The 23078-nt window shown below is 33.7% G+C and overlaps 1 protein-coding gene across 3 annotated transcripts; it reads left to right on the top strand.

Moving 5' to 3' along the window:
* The first annotated feature begins 934 nt into the window (after positions 1-934).
* On the top strand, positions 935-11830 carry LOC132629929 (F-box protein PP2-A15-like). 3 transcript variants are annotated; one of them, XM_060345353.1, is made up of 3 exons: positions 935-1430; positions 7647-7774; positions 11088-11830. In XM_060345353.1, exons 1-3 carry the CDS (start codon positions 1119-1121, stop codon positions 11530-11532), a joined length of 885 nt encoding a protein of 294 aa, XP_060201336.1. In that variant the 5' UTR covers positions 935-1118; the 3' UTR covers positions 11533-11830. The 3 variants fall into 3 exon arrangements, with proteins under 3 accessions (XP_060201336.1, XP_060201337.1, XP_060201338.1); XM_060345354.1 differs by having other exon boundaries at positions 938-1430; positions 7656-7774; XM_060345355.1 differs by lacking the exon at positions 935-1430 and adding an exon at positions 5683-6280 and having other exon boundaries at positions 7656-7774.
* The last annotated feature ends 11248 nt before the right edge of the window (positions 11831-23078 follow it).

Here is a 23078-nt window from a genome sequence, read left to right on the forward strand (position 1 = left end):
CCTCCTCCATAGCAAAGACAAAAATCAAAATTTTAGATAAATTTGTTACTCCATGAAAACCTTTTGGTGGGCACAAGTTTATGAAGAAATTGCACGAACAGTCCTTCAAATGGACTGGAAGAATGGTGTGCACGAACAGTCCTTCAATTGTAGTCTCACTTCCACTCCCATTTCTTCTTCATTTTTCCGCCATTAATGGAGCTCCGACGAGCTCGTCTCCGGCGACAACACCTCTCTCCCCCCTCCCTCCCCATCTCCACGCCCCCTCCTTCTCTTCATCTCACCGGAAAACACCATAGCCACCACCACCACTGCCATCAATTTCACCCATTTCTCTTCCTTTCTTAAAAAGAATATCAAAATACTACAAAAAAAGGTTCAGATTTTAGAGCCATTAAAACTTGGAATTTTGTGGCCATGAAACCTAGGTTACTACTAAATCTCTGCAAAATCCATTGGATTGTGTTTTTTTTTTTTTTAATAATGAAATTAGAAAGTAACAATTAATTGTCCAATTAAACAATGTGATGAGAAAAATGGAGGAAAGGGGCAGGGGCGTGAAGATAAGGGAGGAGGAGGAGAAGGGGCGGGGAGAAGGCAGTAGTGGGGGTAGGGAATGAAGAAGAAATGGCGGGGGGGGGGGGGGGTATTTATATTTTACAATAAATTAACTAAAAGAAAAGAAAAATAATTTAAAATTTAAAGAAATCTGATTTGGCGCTGACGTGGCAGGCGAGTGTATTACACTTTTCATTGTGCAAGTGGTCATCAGTTTGCAGGGGGTAAATAATTTCAGTTTTTAGATGTTAAGATGTGTAATAGGTCGCTCATATAGTTTAGGTGTGATATCGACTTTTCGGGTATAGTTCAGAAATATTTTGATGTATTTATTTTTCTTTTTTCAAACTGCTTTAAATTATCTTTTCTTGAGTCGAGGGTCTATCGGATGGGTCAAATCAAAAACAAAAAACCGGTCCTTAGAAATTTCCCCTTATTAATATCTCCCCCAAATCCAATCCATCTCTCAACTCACCGGCACCAGCAACAACACCTATGAATTGACTAAATTACCCCTCTTCTCTTCTAAAACCCAACAAGGAGTAAAACGTAATTTTCGCATGGGCGCATCATTATCAAGCTTAACCGATAACGAATCAACGAGGGGAAAACCAAGTCTTGGTGACATACCGGAAAATTGCGTGGAATGTGTGTTTATGTACCTTAATCCACCCGAAATCTGTAATTTAGCTAGGCTTAATAGGGCTTTTCGTCGTGCTGCATCAAGCGACGCCGTTTGGGATTCTAAACTTCGGGTTAATGCTCATCAACTGCTCGACGTATTGCCTCAGAGAAAAAAATACGAGGGGTTTTCTAAGAAAGATATATTTGCTTTGTTATCTCGTCCAGTTGCATTTGATGATGGCAATAAGGTAATTTAGATTCATTGGGCTTTTTTTTTTTTTTAAAATATTTTTGATTCTTGGGATTTATCTGTTATTTTGACTGTAAATGGTTAATTAGGTTTCTGGGTCTGTCTTTTTTTTTTTTTTTTTTTAATGGGATTTTTACTTCGATGATATTTGTGATATTGTTTCTTTTATGTTTCTATAGTGAAAATGTGTATAAATTTCGAGTAGAATGGAAGTGGGTATGTTAATTTAGCTGTTTTGACATGGGTAATTATGCTGTGTTATAATTTTCAAAAATAAAATAAAATTATGCTGTGTTATAAAGTAATTTGGGTTGCGTCATTTAATATTTGACTCTGAGCTTGCTACGTGTCCCTCCCCCTAGGCCTGTTAACCAGTTTGAACCGGACCGGTAACCGGCCGGTTTCCGGTTCAAAAACCGGAACCGGCCACCGGTTCCGGTTTATCGGTTAAATAACCGAAACCGGACCGGTCCAGTTCAAAAGTGTCAAAACCTCTTTTTTTTTGTTTTTTGTATATTATAGTATTTATTAGTATATTGTAGGTATATTTACATATGTTATATTTATTTATAAGTAAGGTTTATATATTAACTGACTAACAGCAAGCAATACAGGCAGCATATAGCCATATACGTGTATATATATTAAGTTATATGCTTAAGTTATACTACATATATATTTAAAATATACTAAGAATATACTTATATATATCAATATACTTAGGTTATATAACTTGACTTATAACTTTTATATATATATATATATGTTTAAGTTATATGTATACTATATATACTTATATATTATAACTTAAGTTATTTATAGCTTAATTTTTTTCTAAGTTTATAAATTCGTATTTTATAAATTAAGTATATTTATATTATAAGTATATTCTTAGTATATTTTAGTTATTTTTCAAGTATATAACTTTCTAGTTTTTAATTTAAGTAGATGTATATTATAAGTATATTCTCAGTATATTTTAGGTATATTCCTAACTTAATATAAGTAAAAATATGAACACAAGTAAATAGAAGAAAGCTCAATGAGCTATATATTTTATTCATTTTTGGATAACATTTATTTGCAAGATGTAGTTTTTTTAACTTTCAAATAATACATGAGTTGCAAAGAAATAGTAGAATAATAAAATCACCAATTCTCAATCATTTGGTTAATTTCCCCCATATCATATTCGGCCATGGAGATATCTTCAAAGTCTTCCATTTGGTCCGGTCCACTTGCTATCAAATCTTCAATCTCCTCCTCTTCGCCTTCCTCCGTTTCTAAGTTTTGATTGCGTTGCTCCGATCTAATCCAATCGCGAATGCACACTAGTATCTGCAAGCTAAAGCCGGATAATGAGTGTCTATGGTCTCCAATTTGCTGTCTTCCTTGGCTAAATGCACTCTCCGAAGTCACGGTTGATACTTGAACCGTAAGGATATCTCGAGCCATTCTTGAGAGTATCGGATAACTTACCTTGTATTTCTTCCACGATGATAAGACGTCCAACTCATCTAGTTCCTTGATATCCACATTTGGTTGCATCAAATAAAAGTGATATTCATCAAAGTTTGCATTACAAGAAGAAGTTGGATGTGAATGTAAAACTTTTAAACCCGACAAGGCGGACAAGCCCTTTTTGCTACTTCGAGAAGTAGTAGGGCGTGGAGCAACGGGTGTAGCATGTTCTTCCAAATTAGAATAATGAGTAAAAACTTTTCTAAACTCGTCATCAATAGCGAGTTCGGCTTCAGCTAAAGATGGTTGAACTCCCTCTTCAATTTCTAAAAATGTATAAATTTGACCAACCAATGCTTTAGTATAAAACACTTTTAAATAAGGATTTAAAAGAGAACCAAATATAAATAAAGTTGGGATGGGAAAAAATACTTCTTAAATTTTGTTGTCATATCAAAAATAGCCGCTTGATAACCGGGTTTATATTTATACTCTTGTAAAACTCTAGCTATTTCCGCTAAGTAGGCTAAAATTCCGGTTACCGTGGGATAGAATTGTTTAGAAAAAGCAAGAGTTGCATTATAAAATTTTTCTAAGAGTTCAACACATTCCTTAACATCTTCCCAATCCGTAAAATTTAACCAATCATCACTATTAATATTATATTTGTTGTGAACTTGTTGTATGAGAATCCTATACTCATATGCTTATTGTAGCATAATGTAAGTGTAGTTCCATCTAGTCTCAATTTCTACTTGAATTTTCCTAGGTCTAAGGTTATTTTCCACACAAGCATTCTTAAAATCTCTAATTCTTCCCCTATTAGCATTACATAAAAGAAACGCAACCGCATCTCTAACTTTTTGGATAGAATCGTCAAAACGCACAAGACCATCTTTAACAATTAAGTTTAAAATGTGACAACTACATCTTACATGATTTTTTTTTTTTAGCGGAGTGTTTAATTCTCTTTTTAAAAGACCAATCGCCTTTGTATTATTAGAAGCATTATCTAAAGCAATACAAAGTGTTTTTCTATAAATGTAAAAAAATCTCATAATAGTAGACATTGAATCCGCTAAAATTTTTCCATCGTGACGATCTTTTCCTTCATCATATAAAAAAGCTATAATTTTTTTTTGTATAACCCAATTGTCATCAACCCAATGACATGTAATAGCAAAAAAATCTAACTTGTTAAGACTAAGACCCAAATCAGCGGTAAGAGAAACATTACAATTTAAAGAATTAAATACATGGCGCAAATAAAATTTATATTTTTTATACAAATCTATAACATCCGCTCTACAAGTACTTCTAGGAATACCCTCAAATAACGGATTATAACAACGTTGAATGTAAGTAACAAACCCCAAACCCGAAGGAAAGGAAAATGGTAAACAATCATAAGCTACCATTTTAGCTATTTCTACACGCTTTATTTTCTTGTCATACTTAAAAATTTTACCGGTTCGTGGGTCTATCGTAATTTGAATACCCCCCACATTTGAACCCGTTTGCTCTCCCCAAACATCCATATGTTTCTTTCTCATATGACCATTTAGTGTACCCATTCCACCATCCTTACTAGTTTCTTGCTTAAAAGTAAATACTTGTCCACATAGGGTACATTTAGCTGTTTGGCTTTCCCTATCCTTAGTCATAAATTTTCAAATTTTAGCGGTTGGCTTACGAGTTCTAGGCGGTTTGCCATGTGTATGTGATTGTGCAGGACATGTATCTCCTATGGGATTTTCGGAGGGTTGTGTTTCATCATCATCATCATCAATTTCATTAAAAGTGTCGGTATAATGTTGCTGCATTGCCTCATGACCTAAAAGTGGATTATTTCCACCAACATCAATACCTAAATTAGGTGTTTCTTCCACAAATGTATCTCTTCGCCATTATTAAATAGAATTAATCTAAATCACACTCAAATAAATCACAAGAAAATAAATTGCAACAAATTAAATTGCGTAAATTAAATTGCGAAAAATAAAGATAGAGTTGGAATAAAGGTACTAAATTTCCGGACTAATTTCCAACAAAGTGAAGGCGGCTAGAATTGCAAATCCACCAAAGTTACTTCGGATTGTTGCAAAATCACCAACTCCACCAACAATATTATAATTGCAAAATTAATAATTGAAACTATAATAAGACTTTATAATATTTATTTGAGAGAAATTTAAAGTGGCTAATTGTTGCAAAGTAACTATAATTGAGAGATTGAGATTTGAGAGAAAGAGCAGAGTGAATTGGTGTGGATTAAACTGGAAATGGAGAGGGGTTTATATAGGGGTGGGGGATGGGTTAAAGTGTTAAAAAAAAAGTTTGGGGGGGGGGGGGGGGGGGGCAAAAAATGGGTTTGGGACCGTTTGGCAACGGTCATTTTTGCAAATGGACCGTTGCCCAACGGCTACAATTTTTTTATTTTATTTTAATTCCACCGGTTCCGGTTTCAAAAAAATTGAAACCGGACCGGTATATAATAAACAGTTAACCGGTTCCGGTTTTACCGGTCCGGTTACCGGTTAACCCGAACCGGTTGACGGGTTTACCTCCCCCTTTAAAATTAAGAGTAAATTGGTATATTTGGACCGAAAGTATAACGGAAGGGGTAAATTTAAACAAAAAAAAAAGAAGGGAATTTTACACTGTATGCCAATTATGGAAAAATATTTACCCGTTTTAGCCCATCTTTTTTAATTACCCGCCATAGCCATTTTTTTCCTCTTCAGTTTTTTACTAGTCTTATACATTATTATACACTTTTATACAAGGTCTATACATTTTCTACATTAGATGTATAAAGTTATATATTGTTGTATAATATTGTATACTAGTCTTATACATTATTATTCACTTTTATACAAGCTATATATATTGTCTACAGTAGGTGTATAGAGTTGTATAATGTTGCATAAAAGTGAATAGTCAAGTTGGGCCATGAAATGTGGGCTGTAGGTTTGTAATTAAAATATGGGCTATGAATATGTAATTTCGACCCATAAATTGTTTATATGTGAAATTTTCCCAACAAAAAATGGGTCCTTTGAAATTTCTTCCTACTTCCCCCTATTAATATCTCCTCTTCTCTTCAATCCCACAAAAATCTTAAGGAGTAGAAGGTAATTTCGCATGGGCGCATCATTATCCAGTCTAACAGATAACGAATCAACGACGGGAAAACCAAGTCTTGGTGACATACCGGAAAATTTCGTGGAATGTGTGTTTATGTACCTTAATCCACCCGAAATCTGTAATTTAGCTAGGCTTAATAGGGCTTTTCGTCGTGCTACATCAAGCGACGCCGTTTGGGATTCTAAGAAAGATATATTTGCTTTGTTATCTAGGCCTGTTCCATTTGATGATGGCAATAAGGTATGTAGATTCTTGGGTTCTTTTTTTTTTTTTTTTGTGGGATTTTCACTTTGAGATAATGTTTTTTTGTGTTCCTATAATGAAATGTGTGTAAATTTCAAGTAGAAATGAAGTGAGGATCTTAATAAGAATCTTAATTAAGCTACTCCCCAGTCCCAAATTGGTATCTTACTTTCCTTTTTGGTCTGTTAAAAAAAGAGTGCCTTTTTCTATATTTAGTAAGTTGACAATTCAAACATCCGCAAGTTTGGTCTGTTTATTTCTTAAACTTCGTGCCTAGTCAAACTAAGACACTTAAATTGGGAGGGAGGGAGTATTTTTTTATTGTTTTGACTGTAAATGGTTAAGTGCGTTTTATTTTCGGAATGATTATTATGTTCTGATAAGAAATGTGTGTAAATTTCAAGTACAATTGGAGTGGGAATCTTGATGTAGCTGTTTGACATAGGTAACTATGCTGTGTTAATGTAATTGCTGGAATCAAATAGAGCTTCATGTTGAGATGGGTATTTTCAAGTACTTTATTTACTTAGGGGTCGTTTGATTGCCTGATAGGAGGCCATCTTTTTGATATATATCAAGCATTGACATGACCAACTCGGACCTATATGACATGACCGATCGATAGATCCACCGATTTATTCATTTATTAAATCCTGCATATAACTTGAACCATGCATTTTCTTGCTATGTATAAAATTAAACACACCAAATACGGTGCTTGGTTAGCTATTTAGAATCTCGGATAACTGCTACATGTATAAGTTATGAGGAATTTATGTATTATTTTGTGCAGGATAGAAGATGGAATAATAATACATGAATAACTAAACCCTGCATCACTAATCCCTCATTACTAATACCTATATAACTCTAACCAGCAACCAAAAACGACCCCTTCATGTTAGAAATCTCCATACCAATAAGAATAGTGTTCAAAGTATGAGAGAACTTATCCAATTTTCTGTGGGAATTCGGAGATCCAATTTGATATGAAAGGAGCTTTAATAAAGTGGGGATTCATGTTAGCCGACCCCAACTTGTTTGGGATTGAGGCGTAGTTGTTGTTGGATTCAGACATCCAATTCTGTTCTTTTTTAAACTAATATTTACACATTTAGAAGCTACATGAGAAGTATTATGAATTACAAATTTTTATAGTTATACATTCTTAATGATTATGAAGAAAACATAGTCAAAGAGGAAACCGCTTCAGTTTCCAAATAGTAATGGTGTCAAATACATGGGAAAGAAGTATTATTAGATTCTATTTGCGGGTTGGTGTTGCTTTGTGGCTGAAAATTGTGGTGATAAAATATAAATATGCTTTGTTTTGCTAATATGTGCTTTTCTTTTTATGTGGGAGACATTGCAGGAAGTATGGTTGGATAGAATTAGTGGAAGGATTTGCATGTCTATCTCCACGAAAGCGATGTTGATAACTAGTGGTGAAGACAGAAGACATTGGAACTGGTTTCCTACTGATGAGTCAAGGTTAGATTAGTATGTTCAAATTATATGCAATGAATCTCTTAACTGATTATTAAGATCACTTGATTAGAGTACCTATAAAAAAAGATCACTTGATTAGAGTAGTTGTTTATTTGGCATTAGCTTTTCAGTTCATCCGCTAGTTTCGTTACCATGGGGGTGTTGGATATGGACAGGTTGAAAAAGAAAAAAGGATAAAACACTCGACCCCGTATTTAATACGGGTAAGAAACGGGTAGAGTGACAGATAGTATGGATACCCATATTGCAATTCCCTTTTCTATGTCATATGGTAAAACGAAAATGAATTAGGAAAGCTTTGAAATAGTAAACTTCCTTTTTGGGTAAAACAACACAAACAAACAAGATTTCATGATTGATTTTTCCCCTGCAAATTCAAATTTTCGTTCAATCAAACGCCACCAAAAAGGAACAAACATAAACTAATAACTAATTTCTTTAAAATTAAAGGAGTGAGATGATGTAGCCTTTTGATTATTTGAAACAAATTTAGAAATTTGGGTTCTTCCTAATTATGAATCTCAGACGGCATACTAACTGAAATACATTATACTGGCTAAATTATAATCAAAGTCTTCCTTTTACTATAATCAAACAATTTGTACTGCAACAGAAGTTGACTAATGGGGGTTATTAATCTTGTAAATTCTTAGAAGATATTGGGTTTTGTGCTTGATCAGCCTAACATTTACTTGGACATTTTTCATCTTCCTTTGCGGAACAATATCTACCTGAATTCTTCATCAAAACAATATCTACCTGAATTTGTTTTAGGAAAAATAATATCAAACCTACAAAACTCATTTAATATCATAAATACTTTGAAACTTTTATCATGAGAACATTCAAATTTGGAAACAAAGTACCATAAACTCCAATGTCAGATAATATGGGGGCGTCTGCTGACAATGGGTTGCAGCTGGAATGGGATTTGGGTGTAAAGGCATGAAAGAAGAGTTTTGACAGCTTGAAACCCATGTGCGATCTGTTGGTGGGGCAAGTGCACACATAGCAGATTTTGGGTCCCCTATTTAAGGCCTAAGTTTACAAATTTTTGTAAGTTTAGCTACTTCAGAATTAGCTTCAAACATACGCCACTGAAATTGTAAAAATCTGCCTCCGAAGTAATAATTTTTTTCTGAACTTTGGCATATGGCTTGTGCAAACAAAATCCAGACATTTTGTTGAACTTCAGACAAAGTTTGGCTTACCATATGCCTGAACTTCAGACATACATGATTGAAAAAGTCAGACCGTTATGCTTGATGTAGGGTGAGAAGCTTTAGTTGGCCTAGGAGTAGCTAGAGTTCTTAGACAGTATGGATATGGATGGAGAAGCAACAGGCAACTCCGAAGCCAAAGCAATCCTCTGTACCCACTTTTTCATTATTTTTCTCTACAAGGTGAACGAATCAATGAAATCAAGATCCTGGAGATGTCAAAAATAGAAGCTATTCTTTGGATTTGTTCTCAATGGCACTAGAATATGCACATACAAAAAATAGATTTCAACTTAGAATCATGCAATTACTGATAGGAAGGTAATTAATTCACCCCTGGAGAGGGTGGCTTATTCAAGACTAGAAGAAATGAGCGATGGGCTATAACTTATTAGCTATAACTGATAAAACAACACTAGCTGGTAATTCAGGAGTTCTTGGATTCCAAAGGTTGAGGTCTTAAACTTTTTACAAGGTCTAGTTTTACAAAACACACTTAATGATTGAGATCTTAATGATTAAGATTCAAACCTTCATAAGTGCAAACAAATGAGGCCTAAATTTCATTTCTTTGTAACACACTTAATGATTGAGATCTTAATGATTAAGATTCAAACCTTCATAAGTGCAAACAAATGAGGCCTAAATTTCATTTCTTTGTATGTTATTTTTTTTTTTTTAAAGTAATATTAAAAAAAGTGACAGGTGTTTGTTATTGTCCTAAACCTGTCAATGCAGTATTCCAGGATTTCTTTGGAAGTGTTCTTTGTTGTTTTCTTGTTCTTTTGATTTTCTTATTTTACGGGCCTGAGGGTAGAATATATAGGCGCAGCTAAAGATAGGACACAATGGAAGAAAAAAGATTCATATTAATGATATCTACTAGTTTGTAATAGACTTTAGACTTGTTAGAGAACTTCTAACATTATTGTTATTATATCTATATTTAACTTCTTTTTGATTTTTATTTTATTTGGTATGATGATGACATGAGTTGAGCTTAAATGAAGCAGTAATGATTCATATAGCTGGTGCCAACTTGTTTATGACTGAGGCATAGTTGTTGTTGAGGGTAAAATAGAAGACAACAAAACCATGCTTTTCTTCCTCACACTTTGAAAAGGCCTTGTTTACTATAGCACATGAACTTCTCAGTTGATAATACGGGGCAATAAGATTTGGATAAATTTGTGGATAGTTTGTCTAGGTCGATGTGCCTTTGCTGGATAGTACAAGTTCTAAATTCCTATTTGTGAATGAGGAAGAAGATATATAGAGGACTTATTAGTTTATTATGGCAAATTTCTAATAAGGATTTTGGTAAAAAGTTCAGAATTTACTCGTTTGCTCAATGCAAAAGTTATTTCTTGGCTATTTTGTGATGATATTGACGGATTTAGTATCGGGAACGGGTGATTCTTCTTTCTCTCTGACTCAGCACTTGGCCGGTAAACTTACTCTATAGAGTGTATAAGACCAGATCATTTGTTTCAGAATTAAGAACACGTATTTCCTTGCGATTTCTTGCTAATAAATTTAACAGATTTAGGCTTCACTATTCTATATCTGTTAATAAAATTTGAGAAATTACGCGCCATGTTTATTGCTATCTAATTTGAAACTTTGAATTCCTCCTATCAGGCAACTGAGGATTAATGCTGTTAATTTCATAAAATATGAGACCTTTAAAAGATGATTGTCATGCTGTTTAAGATAATGTTATCACCAGACACTAATCCCATAGAGCAAAAGGATAATGGGTATATTAAACCTTTTCCTTGCAATATTCGATAATTCATGGCCTTCAAGCTTTACTTTGTTGGTTTTATTGGGAAGTAAAAGAAGGTCAGTTTCGTGGTGGTGCACTGCCGTCCTTTTTTCTTCTTAGTCATTGGATAATACTGACTATTAAAAGACCTGTGATTTTCCTCCTTTTTCCTTCACTTTTTTCGTTATGTTAGACTACCTCTTGTAGGTCAACACATATAATGCTTAGTTTTTTCTCAAACAAAGTAACCAAGATTTTATTGTCAAGGATGTCTAAAGTCTGATTCCTAATATTTCTGCTTCCATAGGTTCCACGTTGTGGCGTATTGCCAGCAAGTATGGTGGTTTGAAGTAGGTGGTTCAGTGAAATTCCCATTTCCTCCGGATGTATACACGCTAACATTCAGGGTCCACCTTGGGAAATTTTACAAGAGACTTGGTCGACGTGTTTGCAACTTTGAGCACACTCATGGATGGGATTTAGGGCCAGTGCGATATGAACTATCTACATCTGATGGGCAGCATATAGTGAGTGAGTCCTCCATACATGATAGCGATCAAGGTGGCAACTGGATAGAGTACAAGGTGGGTGAATTTATTGTGAGTAGGTCCGACCCTGCTACTGAAGTTAGATTTTCAATGAAACAGATTGATTGCACACATTCAAAAGGTGGGCTCTGTGTAGATTCTGTATCGATTGTCCCAAGCGATCTGAAAGGTCGTAGAAGAAAAAGGGTCTTGAAGTACCACTAAGTCATCTGTTTCTAATTTTTTCCACTGCTCCCAGAAAGTTTTGGTTGGGGTCCTGTAATACGGCTTATACTGTCTAAAAACTTGGTTTCGTGGAGGATAGTCATTGTAGTTTTTTGCCTTAGGTACCTGTGTCCGTGTAAATGTAACTATGTTATCTTTGGTCTAGTTTTGTCCCAGAATGGAAAGATCAAGAAAATGTACTTTGCTCATCTGTCACGAGGAAAGGTTTAACGTTCTCAATGTACATGTAAATATTCGAGAAATTCTTTTTCAAATGTCTTTACTGCTACTTGTATTATCGGTTTTGCTCTCTGCGATTGAAGCCTGCTTAGGTTGAATTCACCCTCTTTGTAAAAGCGTACCTGCTGTTCTTCTGTTCTTTAATTGCTTTCTTGATGCTTATCTTCATCGCTAGCAACCTTCTTTATATGTTGTGCCTGGGTCACTACTATTTTGATTGCATGTCAATTGCAGGAAACCCTGTGTCTGATTTTTTTGACATTAGAAGGCCTTCATTTTTCTTTTCTTTATCACTTTCTGGTGCTGAATATTAGCGTTCGTTTCTCTTTCACTAAAATGCAGCTTCCATTACACTTAAAAAGTTTTGCCTTTACTAATAGTCTACTTATTTTATTGTGTATTATGGCAAGGGTCACAGTTGAGTTATTTATAAATAGCCTCAGAGACTTATGATGGCAAAAGTTAGCCCCTGAGTTTATAGTACCTTTCTGAAATGTGTTTAATCTTTAACCAAGTCCAGTGACATTCTGTAATATGCGATAAAGTCTAATAATGGAACATAATTTATCTATCCAATTATCCATGGATTATAATTGGGATAACCTTTGAAGCAAACGACACTCATGGAGAAATGGATTCATCAAAACAATCATTCCATTAGTTTCTCAAATGGGAAGTATGTGAAAATTGGAGTTAGATCTTACACTTTTTCGTGTTTCCATGTTCCCCTTGACAAAACTTGAAATTCTTGATGGCAAAGTGGAAACTATAAAATTTCCGATGATTGGTGGGTAATAGTAGGTAAAGTTCAGCTACTTTAATGCTACATAAATAATTTTGCGACTTTACTGTTATAATGTATACAAGTAATTTTAATATGAGAAAAAAAAAGTTTATGATTAACGAGAGGAATGAAAGTGATTAGCACATGTCCATTGTCACTGTGTGAGACTTTGAGAATGACATAGGTCCACTGGTCAGGTCTACAGAAACTAGGTAGGGGTACTTCCATCTAGTATCTAGAAAAAAAATCTACTTTAAACCTTTGTGTTCAATCTGTAAGACTGTAACAACCCTTTTGAAATGTGATTCAGATTTCAGAAAATTGTACAGTGCATGTGACAGCTGTCTTTCTAATGTGCTGGAATTGGGTTGTTTAATTTAAAAGTATCTGTTCTAGTACAGTGAGCAATTTTTCTTCTTCTTTCATCAAGCCTAGTTGTTAACAAAATAGGTGAAAAATTGATGATAAAACTCTATTTAAGACCAAAAACAAATGTTGGGTGATTTTTTTTTTATTTGCTTTAAACCTTGGCATGCAGAGTTATTCGGTACACATGCTGGTATAAGAAGTAGATTTCCGATTAAATAATAATCAAGGCACTAATAAATTGACGTAGATATTTACCGTTATTATCAATTAAATACTTGACGTGTGAGTAAGTTGGCCTAGACATTATCATTAATTATCACTGATAAACAATTGAGATATGATGAGTAGGGTGACAAACATTATACACCAAATAAATAGTCAAGATACAAGTAAGCTGACCTAGACATTTCTTCATCACCAATTAAATAGTCAAGGTACGAGTAAATTGATTTGAACATCACTCTTATTAAAAAAAATTATATGTCCCCAGGGTGCGCACCAACCAAGATCAATATATACCCTCTCATGAAGTAAAAACTTATCCCCATCTGGTGTATGCTAACCTAGACATTACAATTATCATCGATTAAATAGTCGATTGATAAATAAGTGGATTCAAACATCATCATTATAAAAAAAAATTATTTGTACCCTGGGCAGAGCACCAACCAAGATCAAGGTATACTCTCTCATGCGATAAAAACTTATCCATACCAGGTATTTATACTAATTCAATACATATATATGTCTGACACATATTTCACATACACTCTTATCACTAAACTACAAGAGAAAAGACATGTTTTAACTCCTGAATTTGGCACGAAAACTCAGTTTGGAAACTAAACTTAACTTCTATTTATTTACCCCCCTTAACAACTTACGTTTCAATTATTTTCCACCCCAAATGCTGACGTGGCAAAAACAACAACAAAATAATAATTAAGAGAGTGAAAAGCAAAAAAAGTGGACCCGCTCATATATATATATAATTATAAATTAAAAAAATAAAATAAAGGTTATACAATTAAAAAATAAAATAAACATTATACAATTAAAAAATAAAAACCATCTTCTTCACAATCCCCCTCCACTCCACAACCTCACCCACCATCTTCTTCCCACTCCACAGCCCCCCCCCCCCCCCCCCCCCCCCCCCGCCCCCGCCACAGCCCCGCCCCCAGTTGCTTCTTCTTCTTCCCACTCCACAGCCCCCCCCCCTCCACAGCCCCGCCCCCAGCTGCTGCTTCTTCTTCACAAATCCCTCTTTCTCTCTATATTCTCATCATTCTTTTCTTTTCATTTTCACCATTTTTTGGTTTCTTGATTTTGATTTCAAAAATAAAGTTATGGAAGAAATGAGTTTGCTAATAATAATACTAATAATGGCCAACAATAACAACCAAAACAACCAATTTGGACGAATTTAAGTGTAAGTGAGACTAATTTGAGAAGGAGTTGGATGAAATTTGTTGGGGGAGATGATGGTGGTGGTGGTGGTTGTGGATGTGGGTTAAAGATGGTGGTGGTGATTTTTTTTTTTCTTTTAAGGGCATTTTGTCCAAACTAATGATGGCCAACAATAACAATAAAAACAATCAATTTGGACGAATTTGAGTGTAAGTGAGACTAATTTGAGAAGGCATTTGATGAAATTTGGTGGGGAGATGATGGTGGTGGTGGTGGGTGTGGGTTAAAGATGATGGTGATGATTTTTTTTTTGACATGGCAATGATGTGGCAACGACGTGGCAATGATGTGACATTGACGTGGCAATGACGTGGCGCAAGTGTAATACACCTCACATTGTGAGAGTGATATTATTTTTTTAGGGTGGAAAATAATTGAAATGAAAGTTGTTAAAGGGGTATATAAATACAACTTAAGTTTAGTTGCTAAAGCGAGTTTTCGTGCTAAGTTCAGGGGTTAAAACATGTCTTTTCTCAAACTACAACTTATTAATTTACCCTTACATGTAGCAGGCATGTGCCTTATTAATGTGGAAGTGTTGTATATGAAGAAGGGATTTGCATTAGCTAGTCATTTACTGCTTGATAAATATTCTTGAAGTACCATAGAAATACCAAGAGAGTAGAAAGAAAAAGATTGTAATAATATTAAATGTGTAGGTAAGTTTTCATCATAAAGGCGCCGCCTGTCCTTTGATATTTGTAAGGCATATATACTTGCACATATTAAGTAATAAATATAATAAAATGAGAGGACAGGCAAATGGCTACTACTAGCTATGACCAGGACAACTTTGCATTATATGCTGCAACTAAATTCCTTCTAACTGTAAACTCAGATTTCTCGCGGAGAATAGTCGAATATATGAGATTATACTGATCATTAGATATGCTTCGATAAAGGTTTGAATAATCATGAACATAAGCGGAGGTAGAGCATTCGGTATGGGTACAGACGAATTTCGAAACTTTTGCTTAGACGCTTTATTTATATTAGAAAAATTATTATATATGTATAAGTGTTTAATGACGAACCCAATAACCAAAGACGAGCTATGTATTCAATGACAACTTCAAGATCCATAAGTCCATAACTTTAGATCCTAACTCCTCTTATGATTAGGGGTGGGCGTTCGGTTTTTCGGTTCGGTTTTATCAAACTTCGGTTTGGCTATTTCGGGTTCAGTTTTTTGAAGGTGAACACCGAACACCGAACCAAACTAGTTCGGTTCAGTTCTTTCGGTTTCGGTTTTTTCAATTCAGTTTTTTTGATATAATATTAGAAGCGATTCCCTTGACACTAATTCATATTCTCAAAAGCAATAAAACATAAAACTGATAAATTGAAATCAAAATCAAACAAACAGGATATACAAGAATAGAAAACTATAACCATGATATAGGATTACTAGGTGTTATATACATACTGTAAGAATAATTAATAAAACACATAAAGGACATACATTAATCCTAAAGACACATCCTAGTTGCCTTCCTTAACATATTTGATTTTCTCAACTGAAGTAGAAAATTAGGGATACAAATGCAAAAGAGGGCTTATTACAATTGGGTTTTTTTGGCTTTAAACTTAATGGGCCTGGACTATTTTAATTTTTTTGGGTAATGTATTAAATTTCGGTGTGTGTTCGGTTTTATCAAACTTCGGTTCGGCTATTTCGGTTTCGGTTTTTTGAAGGTGGACACCAAACACTGAACCAAACTAGTTCGGTTCGGTTCGGTTCGGTTTTCGGTATTTATGCCCAGCCCTACTTATGATCAGGATTGCTATCTTTTTTCTATTAGAAATATTCGACCTAAAAATTTCTACCTCGCTTGATCGTTTGTTACTGATTAGAACTATATCTTCACAAAATCTACTGACAAGATAAAATATATTGTCTATACCATTCATGTAGGGAAATTAAAACGCTATATAAATCTCTCTGACTAGCATTAACCGGTATTTGAAGTTAGAATTGGTAGTTCAAACTTTAAATAAATTGGTCTGACGATTAGGTTTTCAAGACAAACTCCAGCCAAAATTTGTAACTTCAGATCGGATCTTTTCCGACTTTAGTCGTGTATGCCTGAAGTTGATTCCAAAGTGTTTATAAATTTCGGCTATACATTAAATAAGAGTCCCAAAATCGGTTACCTATGAATTATGATCTATTATTTGAAGCTTACTGACCGGACTAACTCAAAATTGTACCGGATAAGTCCATTACCAGAGTAAAATACTCCTCACGCCAAGAAGTTCTCCAGTCTCAGGACTATCCCATATTGATGTATAATTTGAAATGTAATGTTAATCTTGGAGATGGATTAATTATGAACTCGTGATAATTACTATAAGATGGGGTAACATTTCTTTCGTACAAAGGGAGGGCCATGGTGTCGGCTACTGCATATTTGAGGCGCATAATAACATCTCATTAATAAAGAACACACATTTAAAATTTGATCCTTTGAACTTCTTTTTTAATAAATAGCAGTAATTCCAGTGAAGTAATTAACAAAATATGTACTTTGGTTTTTTCAAATATGTACCTTCGTAGAATGCTTAATTTTATGGTTGATAATTAAACACTTGAAGTTGCGTGGACCATTCTTGTTGTAGGCTCTAAAAGTGTGTCACTTCTTACAGTTGGATTAAGCCTCTAACCTTAGGGAACACGTGTTAATTAAATTAAATGTCACAGTTTAATTAGATTTTTATAGTCCTTTTGATTCCTTAGCTGTATGATTTGGATTTGGATTAAATATATGGTCCGAAATATTTTATCTGAATTAGTTCCCTATGCTAAAGTAAGGATTAGCCTAATAATTTGTTTTTTTAGGTGAATTCAACTATGGATTAGTACTAAGCTAAGATTAATTTGGGGTTAATGTATATCTTCATCTGCTATGTTAGTAAGCAGGTAATATGGGTTCTCTATATCGCGATTGTGGATGTTAATGGATGGGTTATCCTCACTAGTATTTTAAAAGACCCCTAGAAGTGTGAGATAAAACGTCTTACTTAATACGAGACGAGACTCAATTAAGCGTGGCGGAGGGGGAGGGGGGTTTGGAGGGGAAAAACTTATCTAGGGAATCCAACTACTGCCTAATTAATTAATTACTTACCGCCTCATTTAGAAGTGATATTATAGAAGTAGTTTTTGTACCTATAAAATACTGTTTTGAGTGTTGACTCTAAAACTGAGAATCCAATACCCTATATATACTTAGCTTCTTAGCCCGCAAAATCAATTTCACTGAAATAAATGGAACAAACACTATTCTCTACAGACAACTTGAAAACTTTTTAAAAAATAAAATAAAAAATAATCTTAAAAGCAATGCCAATCACCCTTTGTAACCCATATTACCATTCATTCAACTAGAGAGTTTGGGCCTAGCCCTAGACATGAAATTAAAACACAATCAAAATTTTCACCAACAGAATTTAAAATATTAAAAAGTAAAAAAATGAAGAATTAGTTATATCTATACATAAAGATAATTTTAACTTTGTATATAAAATTTAATTTTCCTGGAACTCCCTTGCGGCGAGTAGCTCTGCTTTTCGGTGCGAATTCAGATTAATTGGGTTGATCCAGGCGATAAACCAAAGAAATGAAAGGTTGAATTTAATCCCTTTAGTCAAACAAATAGACCATATAAGCAGGGGCAGAGCCAAGTGTAACCGAGGGGGTTCATCCGAACCCCTTCGGCAGAAAATTACAGTGTATATTGAAGGTTAAAATTATTTTTTTATGTATCTATAGTAGGTGTTGAACCCCCTTGGCTTTTTCGTATGTTTACCTCTTCATATTTTTGAACCCCCTTACTGAAAATCCTGGCTCCACCACTGCATATAAGTAGGGTAAAAATATAGTATTGACACAAGACACGCTTTTAGTGGAGCAGTAAGGAAGTCCAAAAATTACTTTAGGTTGCATTTTTTTAATTAGAATTCCTGACTTCGTCGATGTTTACACCAAACACATTAACTTTACCGTGATTTGTAATACGAAATGAGGTAGAAATGTTTATTAATTAAACTGAAAACAGTTTATATAAAGATACACATTATATATTTTTGTTCAATTACTACGAATATCATTTGTGTGAGAGGTTTTTTTCTTTCTTTCTTTTTTTCACTATTTATGTAGGAGTTGACACTCTATTTTCTTTTTCCTTCAATGCATTCTTAATCATTTGAAGTACTGTACTAGGTCCTGAAAGTTTGATACAGCTACGTTTGTAGTACTAATTTATTCTTTTCACCAGCTTTTTTAATTTCTTGTGTAAAGAAGGCCAGGTCTCTGTGTATTATAATTTCGAATTCGATGAAATTTCCTTTTCTATCGTAAATAAACTCTTTCCAAATTTGTATGAGAATGAAATAGATAAACGTACCAGAATGAATTAATTGTAGAGGAAACTATGGAAATGCATTTGAAATTGAGGAAATAAATGGCATTTAAGCACCACCACAGTTGCTCAAGTTTGTAATTATGCTTCTTAGCTAACTAGCTTGGCAAGTCAAATGATGTGTCCACAAGGAAGACCACTCAGGTCCAAACAAATTTTGTAACAAAAATAATAATCTTAATAGATAGTAACGGGGAAAGTGCACAAATAGCCGTTTTAAGACCGCTATTTCAGAAAACCTGAAGTTTATAAGAACTTTAGCTGTTTAGGAATCAAATACAAACATAGTAGACTATAGCTGAAAATCGTGGTTTTAAAATTTTAAATTTTAAATATACGAGTTTGAAGTTGAATTTGTCAAGACTTAAAACTTCAAACCCGTATATCTGAAGTTAGGCTTGACAGAGATTAACTTCAAATTTGTATGTCTAAAGTTAGGCTCGATAGAGCTTAACTTCAAACTTGAGCATAGTCTGATACGAAGTTAGTGTAGCAATGAAACTTGACATTAATACTCTACCTGCATGAACTTTATGTTTAAAAAAAAAAAATTGAAATTTCATATGGCTGAATCGGGGTAAAACTTTTACCTCTCGGGTGCTTTAAAAGTGAAAAAATTGACCTTTATTTATCAAAAAAAATATATTATACGTAAGACACTTCGGAAGGGGATAAACATGTAAAAGATTATAACTTAAGGCGTAACTTATCGCAACAAGTAAGTTATCTATTTTTTTTTTTTCCGATTATTGAGTTTAACTAATATTTACACTAACACAATGGCAAGTGCACATTATATGTTACAGCCTTACAGGTTAACAAAACAATTGGCTCAGATCCTGTTTATCTTGAGAAATTTACTAAATTCGTATATATAATACATTGCGAAACCAGTAGCATAAATGCATGGTTGTGGGTTCTATGGTAAAAGAGCGGTTGCCACAATTTATAAATTGCAAATTCTTAATCCGTCCAAAATTTATAAATTGCAAATTCTTAATCCGTCTCTACACTAACAATATAAAAGAATTCTATATTATCAAGTCATGACTTGAAAGTTACTTGTTATGACTCACTTTCCATAGCAAACATGGATTGGTGACCTACGTAATATGATAGATGACTTGTTACAACTAGTAGAAAAGTGACCTGCGTTAGTGTAAACCTTTTTATAGTACCGTCGGTGTATATAAGGTTAGCATTTAAGTTATATGCACTATAATATAAGAATTTTTTACTTCAGTAATGTAATGTAATTTGTTATATATAATTACTTATCATTATCATTTATTTATGTTAGCAATCAAATAATATTTATAAAATAGAGCCATAATTACCTTTTATGTGACCGGATGACTGATGTATATATATACACATATGTGTGTATATATATATATATATATTACCCCTTACGTGACCTGATGATATCTTGTGTATATATTTTTACACCATCAGAACATAGAACTTAAACTCATAATCTTTATTAGGTGACCTGATACTTTTACACCGTCAGTACATAAAACTAATTAAATTCAGTATCCTTTTAATGACACCTATAGTGTCAAAGTTATTTTTTATAACATCTTGTATATAAAAGTTAAACTTTTAATTAAGGAAGGTTTATGCCGTACAGTTCAAGGTTCTATACCTGTCAAGTCCCATTTTCAGTCTGCTCTCACGTTTTTTTGGGGATCGGCAGCTAACAGTACCCTTTAATTTAATTTCTTCTTCCTCTCTGTTATATGCTACATTGAATATTAAATGAGCTCATGATACAGCTTCACTTACTATCTTTACACAGATAGCAAAAAAAAAAGGTTGTTTCTTTATCGACTATTTATATTGGGACTCGATTAAATCTAAATTTGTGTCGGTACTGGCATGTTAGGTAAAACGCTCTCTAACAGAAGACGGCAGAGATAGAAGCTCACATATAGGTTCGGCAGAATCGCTAGCATTTGCTCAAATAGTGTATTTGTGTTAAGAAAATCATTGAATGTGTATATATTCAAATGCGGAGTCGGATGAAGTTTATGGGTTCTGAAATCATTATAAACTCATAACTTGTCTTCGTTACTGGGTTCACAACTAAATATTTATACATATTTAATGAATTTTCAAATACAAAGAAATTAAAGGATCTAAGACAAAGCTATTGGATTCGTCTGAACCCATAATTAATTATCTAGCCGCCTCTGTACATATTAAATTAAGAACACAATTATTAATACTTGAAGTGGTCGTCTTAAAATGTTGAACCCATAATGTTGTAATTCTGGCTCGTCTCTGCTAACAAAGACGATTCCATACTCCAGGCTCGAACCCGAGATCTTTAATTTAGAATGAAATAGTAGTTAGCGCTCTACCATAACATTGGTTGGTGATGCAGGTCCACTTACTGATCTTTTTGCACAAATAGCCAAAAAAAGACCTGTTTCTCTGTGTGTTAATTTTGTGAAGTGAAAAAGAAGGTTCATCAAACTGGACCTTATATATTCAGGCTTCTGGTATATTTGTACTGCAAGTCCATTTATTATAGGAGAGCTATTCATATGCCATTAAGCAGGAAGTAGCAGCAGCAGCAGCTTAATTCATTACTCTATTTATTTATTAGCCACTACTACCTCGTTCTTTACCATATATCTAATAAATATACACTTCTTCTTTTCCCTTTGGTTAAATTAATGTTACCCCTTTCATCAATTTGTCATCTTCCTAAGCCAGTGCATGAAGTAAAGGGATTCAACTTCTACTGTATTATAGATAAAGATTAATTTTTGGCTGAAGCGTGTATGGATGAATCCCCTTACACGCCTAGCTCCGTCTTTGTTCCTAAGGCATAGCATGTCATAATGTCATACTTAGAATTTGAACTTGTGATAAAAAACAAATTCTGAAAATCCTTTGCAACTACACTAGAATATCCTCTTACATATATCAAGGGGATTGAACAATTTATATAAATTAAAAATATAGTTCATTCTTACACTTATTTGCGCCGTATAATTTTCCGGCAAAGAAAATTCAAAAAAATATTAAATGTCACACCTAAAATTTGAACGTGTGAGGAAATAATTTGAAACTCCTTTGCCAGTATGTTAGGATATTCTTTTATATATGTCAAAGGTGATTCAACAGTATATATTTAATAATTAAAAAAACTATTTCTATCTCACTGTAGTACAATTTTTCGATGAAGAAGATTCAGGAAAATATAAATATCACACCTAAAATTTGAACATGCGGTCAAAAACAATCTATGGAACACTGCTAAAAATACGTGGTTTTCCAACTAATGGAACTCAAAATTGCATATATAATCAGCAGTTTATATATAATCAAGAAAAAAATGTTTTTTTTGCATTATTTTCACAATATAATTTTCCAACGAACCGAACTCAAAATTGCATGAACCTCTTGCCTCCCTTTAGCTCCATCCCAGCAGACACTTTTTTGTCTCTTACTATACTTTTTACTAGAGTTTACCCTCATATTGATCTTGTTACAAATAGACAGAGAGAGAGTCCTCAATGGTGCATATAGAAGAAAACAAGTGCTGCACTATACCAAGAAGTGGTAGTACCGAGGAGAGAAGAAAAAAGATAAATTTGTCAGAAGAAAAGGAAGTGAGGCGTGAAAATAGATCAAGGCATCTTGTCTGTATTCTTAGGCCTTTAAGGGGACCATGTACTCCCCTTAGATGGTGACTTTTGATGTATCCTTTGCTATTTTCACTCCCAATTAACTTAATTTACTATCAAAACTCAATTACTTGAGGTGGTGGCGAAGACAACATTTACACGAAGGAAATTCATTATTATTATACATAATTAATATATTAATTTTCATATATATGTACAATGTGATTATTTTCCGACAGAGTTCTGGTGAATCCCCTCCTGCCCCTCTAGCTTTGCTCCGCTTAAGGTGCATTAACATGGAAATAATTTCTTTGCGAACTTTTATACACACATAATAAAGTAGGAAGAGTTTGCACCATCAGGTCATTTAAGATAACTATAAGTACGCTTATAATAAGCAGGACCAGTAACATGGAATTGGGATATAAAAAACCTGTCATCAGAGGTGGATTCTGAATTTAAAATTTAAAGATTTCAACTTCCAGCAGTGACAATTATATTCAAAATTAAAATATTTATAGATATTTAGTAAATTTCTTTAACATATATTTAAGGTCGGGACAAAAACTACTAGATTCATGTGAATGCACAAGTTACATTGTGAATCCGTCTTTACTTACA

This window comes from Lycium barbarum, chromosome 3, assembly GCF_019175385.1.
Source record: "Lycium barbarum isolate Lr01 chromosome 3, ASM1917538v2, whole genome shotgun sequence".
In the NCBI taxonomy this organism is placed as follows: Eukaryota; Viridiplantae; Streptophyta; class Magnoliopsida; order Solanales; family Solanaceae; genus Lycium; species Lycium barbarum.

Excerpts from the sequence above, each read along its gene's own strand:
- LOC132629929 (XM_060345353.1), top strand. The coding sequence starts at position 1,119 with ATGGGCGCATCATTATCAAGCTTAACCGATAACGAATCAACGAGGGGA. Across the intron at positions 1,431-7,646 it reads CATTTGATGATGGCAATAAG|ACATTGCAGGAAGTATGGTT; the intron begins GTAATTTAGATT and ends TTTATGTGGGAG. Across the intron at positions 7,775-11,087 it reads TTTCCTACTGATGAGTCAAG|GTTCCACGTTGTGGCGTATT; the intron begins GTTAGATTAGTA and ends CTGCTTCCATAG.